Raw genomic sequence first — 3,458 nt, forward strand, 5'->3', positions numbered from 1 at the left:
CACGCAGCACCACGCACCTGTGTGCGCCGCCACCACCTACAACGTGGGGGACCCGCGGAGATTCCACTGCCTCACCATGGGTAGGGCGGGGTCTTGGGGCACCTGCGCGCCGCGCCTTCTTGGCTCTCGGGGACCAACTTTTCGCCTGCAGTGGAGGGAGTGGGAGCTTGGGGGGGCGGAGGGAGGAGGGGCTTTCGGTGTAACTGGGAAGAGGTCCAAAGAAGTTCCACGAAGGTGGAAGTTAGCTTGCCAGCCTCTCCAAGGAGTCTGGTGCGCTTCATTCCTGTTCCCTGGTCCCCAAGTGTTTCGTAATATGGGGGCCTCAGGGACATCGAACTTGAGGGCTGAGTAACTGGCTGAGATTTGGGGTGGGTGTGTTTGAACTTCAGTGTGGCACTCGGCGTGGGGTTGGCTATAGCGTTTCCACACTTTGGGCTAAGCTGGATCGCCTCTACCTCTCCGCTAGGCCAGAAAGGAGATGATCTGACTTTGCCAGCCCCCAGCCTCCCTTTAATCCTCCGACTTTACGTTCCCACACACCTAAGGCCTTTCCGCGCTTTGGGCATCTCTGTCCTTCCAGGCTAAGTAACGACGTGATAGGACGAGGGAAGGGTGAAGGATGGATACAGCTCTTTGGTTGAGCTCCCGAAGGGGTCCTTGAGAGGCATCTTGTCCAAGGGGTGGCACGGGGCTGGGGGTGGGGTGGGAGCGCGTTTCTCGAGAATGACCTCTCTGCCCTTTCTTGGCCCGCGTGCAGGGGGCTCGGACGTCAGCCAGGTACCCAATGGCAAGAGGATGAGGACGGCGTTCACTAGCACGCAGCTCCTGGAGCTGGAGCGGGAATTCTCTTCCAACATGTATCTGTCTCGACTCCGGAGGATCGAAATCGCCACGTACCTGAACCTGTCGGAGAAGCAGGTGAAGATCTGGTTCCAGAACCGCCGGGTAAAGCATAAGAAGGAAGGGAAGGGCACGCAGAGGAACAGTCACGCGGGCTGCAAGTGCGTTGGCAGCCAAGCGCACTACGCGCGCTCCGAGGACGAGGACTCCCTGTCGCCGGCCTCGGCCACCGAGGACAAGGAGATTTCGCCCTTGTGAGGGAGGGAGGGCCGCCTCCCTCTCAGCACCCGCTCCCGGGAGCCCCCCAAAGCCAATGCGGCAGGCACCCAGGGGTCAAATACGCGCTCGCTCCGTGGTCCGGTCTGCAGAAGCACGGAGCGGAGTGTTCCCAGGGCGTACCAGCCCGGCCCATCCTTCGCGTCTACTCCTTGGCCTATTTGCTTAGGTTCCACTCTCGAGAATGCGCATAGCTTTTGTTTAAATGTAAATAACCTAGATTCAACTCAGCCTTGTCATATAACAGAGAAAAAAACAGCATTGGCTTAAGTTTAGCACGGTCTGGGTTTTGTTTTTAAAGCGCTTGTCATTTTCCCTTCCCTACTGTCTTTCAGAACTGATAAGAACACCGGGTTTCCTGATGATTTCCTTTTGTGTGTTTTTTTTTTAATAAAAGTATTGATATGCAAATAATTTAGAAAAGTAAAACCTGTAGGCCTTGCTTTCTGAAAACTTGCCTGGGGAGAGTTTAAAATCCAAGTGTTGGAAGTTCATTTTTATGTGAATAGTTTTATATAAGATTATATTTATATTTATTTAAATAAATGAAACAAAATCAAGATTTTGTACTCATGGTGTTTGCTCTCACCATCTTCCCCGGTCTCCCTCTCCCCAGGAACTGGGAAAACAGTGTTTGTGAATTCAGATGGAAGTGTTGACTAAAACTGGTACCGTGGGGCACTTGGTCGAGGGAGGATTTCTGTGTAACAGAAACTTCTGCCAAGGAGACACCTTCAGTCCTGATGCCACCTACCAGGAAGTAATCCCCATCCTCAAAATAGCTAGCCTCCTCACAGTCAGTCGACAGGACAAATCACTCCATTTAGAGTGATGCTGACATTAATGACAGGCAAACCTTTTAATTTATTTAGTTAGAAAAGGTGAAAATTCCTTACCTAGAATTTCTTTTCTGTGGCAGTCCCCTCTTTCCCCCTTTTCCCTCATCTCTCTTCATACTAAAATCAGAATTATGTGAAGACATTTGAATAGTTGGAATAGTTTTAGGAAGAGCACAATCTGTCAAAGCAGGTTGTAAGCACACATGGAAACTTACAAAGAATGCGGTGACTAGAAACATGGCCATTCCTAGTTGTTCCTCCAGCTAAGAAATTATCGCTTCTCACCAATGCCAAGAAAACAAAAGGTTACACTCTCACTTTTCTAAACTAGCTCAAATGTGCCTTTGGACTCTCGTTTTTATGTGATTCTTTTCTGGTCTCCCTAACTTTATTTTTTTTTTTCTGTTCAGCCATTTCATATAGGAGGAGGACACAAATAAATCCTCCCTCTTCAGATCATGGCAATTTTAATCTATCCCATAATGGTCTCCCTAACTTAACCTGAATTGTCTCCTTTCTAGTCCCTCTCTCCCCATCACTTTGTGGAGTTAATTCTGCAAGCCTGTCCTGGAGGAGACTGGCTGAGCCCTCGGCAGCAGCCTGGCGCTGCCAGGTCCTGGCATCTGAAAGAGAATCGGAGCTGGGCGCAGGGAAACCAGGGAGTCATTTTGTGCAAGCTAACGCTAACACCCGCGGGTGTTATTTCTGATTAGTTTCTGTAAAGATTCCACCCAAGAGGTCAAACCACAGGAACTTTTTACAGATATACAGACCTCTAGGTTTGAATTGCTTTAGGTCTGTCATCACCAACCTCACCAGGTGGGCTTGGGGCTCTAAAACTGGGGTCAGGAAGCTAATTTGGGAAGGAGGAGACGGGAGGGAGGATGCGATACAGGTTTTCCCTTCAGAGCCTCTCCCTCTCTCCTTCCCTTCCTTCTCCTCCCCATGGGAGAGGGGAAAAAACCCCTTTCAGATACTCCAGGCCTGTCCATCAATTCCAATTCGGGCACTGGCCCAGAGAGGCCGGAGGGAGGACAGACCTCTCGGTGCCGAACTGAACACGGAGCGGGCGCCGCTTTGTGCCGCGACTTAGCCTGGCCCTGCACAGCGGTCATGGGCAACCAGCTCGCCCCTGGGGCAGGGAGGCGCAGCCTCTGGGTCTCTCTCGAGCGCAGCCTCCGGCCCCTCGCCCTGCCCACGGCGAAGGGGAGAGGGCGCCGGCCTGCTGTCTTTTCTGAAGATCCCGTCTCCCTCCTTCCCACTAGACAGGCCTCTCCGGGCCCCAGTACGCGGGTGGGAGGAAGTGACTGTCGAGGAGCAAAGAAGGCGCCTTTAAGGAAAGTTCCTGCTCCGGATACAGAGCCCCTGCTGCCGCTTTCTGCCCTCCTGTCCCACACTAAGCCTCGCCTGGGCGGTGGGCAGACACTGCCTCCTCCCATCCACACTTGGCCGGCCCCCTCTGTCCCCGCGCTCGGGCCTGGCCCTCCCCAAGTCCACGCCAGG

The 3,458-nt window shown here is 52.9% G+C and overlaps 1 protein-coding gene across 1 annotated transcript in view; it reads left to right on the plus strand.

Annotated features, from left to right (window-relative positions):
- The window catches only part of GSX2 (GS homeobox 2), a 2,474-nt gene extending 798 nt beyond the window's left edge, over positions 1-1,676 (plus strand). Inside the window, exons 2-3 of the mRNA XM_014548459.1 lie at positions 8-80; positions 758-1,676. Of these exons, the coding sequence (XP_014403945.1) occupies positions 8-80; positions 758-1,098 (414 nt within the window). The 3' untranslated portion in view covers positions 1,099-1,676. The remainder of the gene's footprint in view (positions 1-7; positions 81-757) is intronic.
- The last annotated feature ends 1,782 nt before the right edge of the window (positions 1,677-3,458 follow it).

Source organism: Myotis brandtii, unplaced genomic scaffold (genome assembly GCF_000412655.1).
Source record: "Myotis brandtii unplaced genomic scaffold, ASM41265v1 scaffold51, whole genome shotgun sequence".
NCBI classification, from domain to species: domain Eukaryota; kingdom Metazoa; phylum Chordata; class Mammalia; order Chiroptera; family Vespertilionidae; genus Myotis; species Myotis brandtii.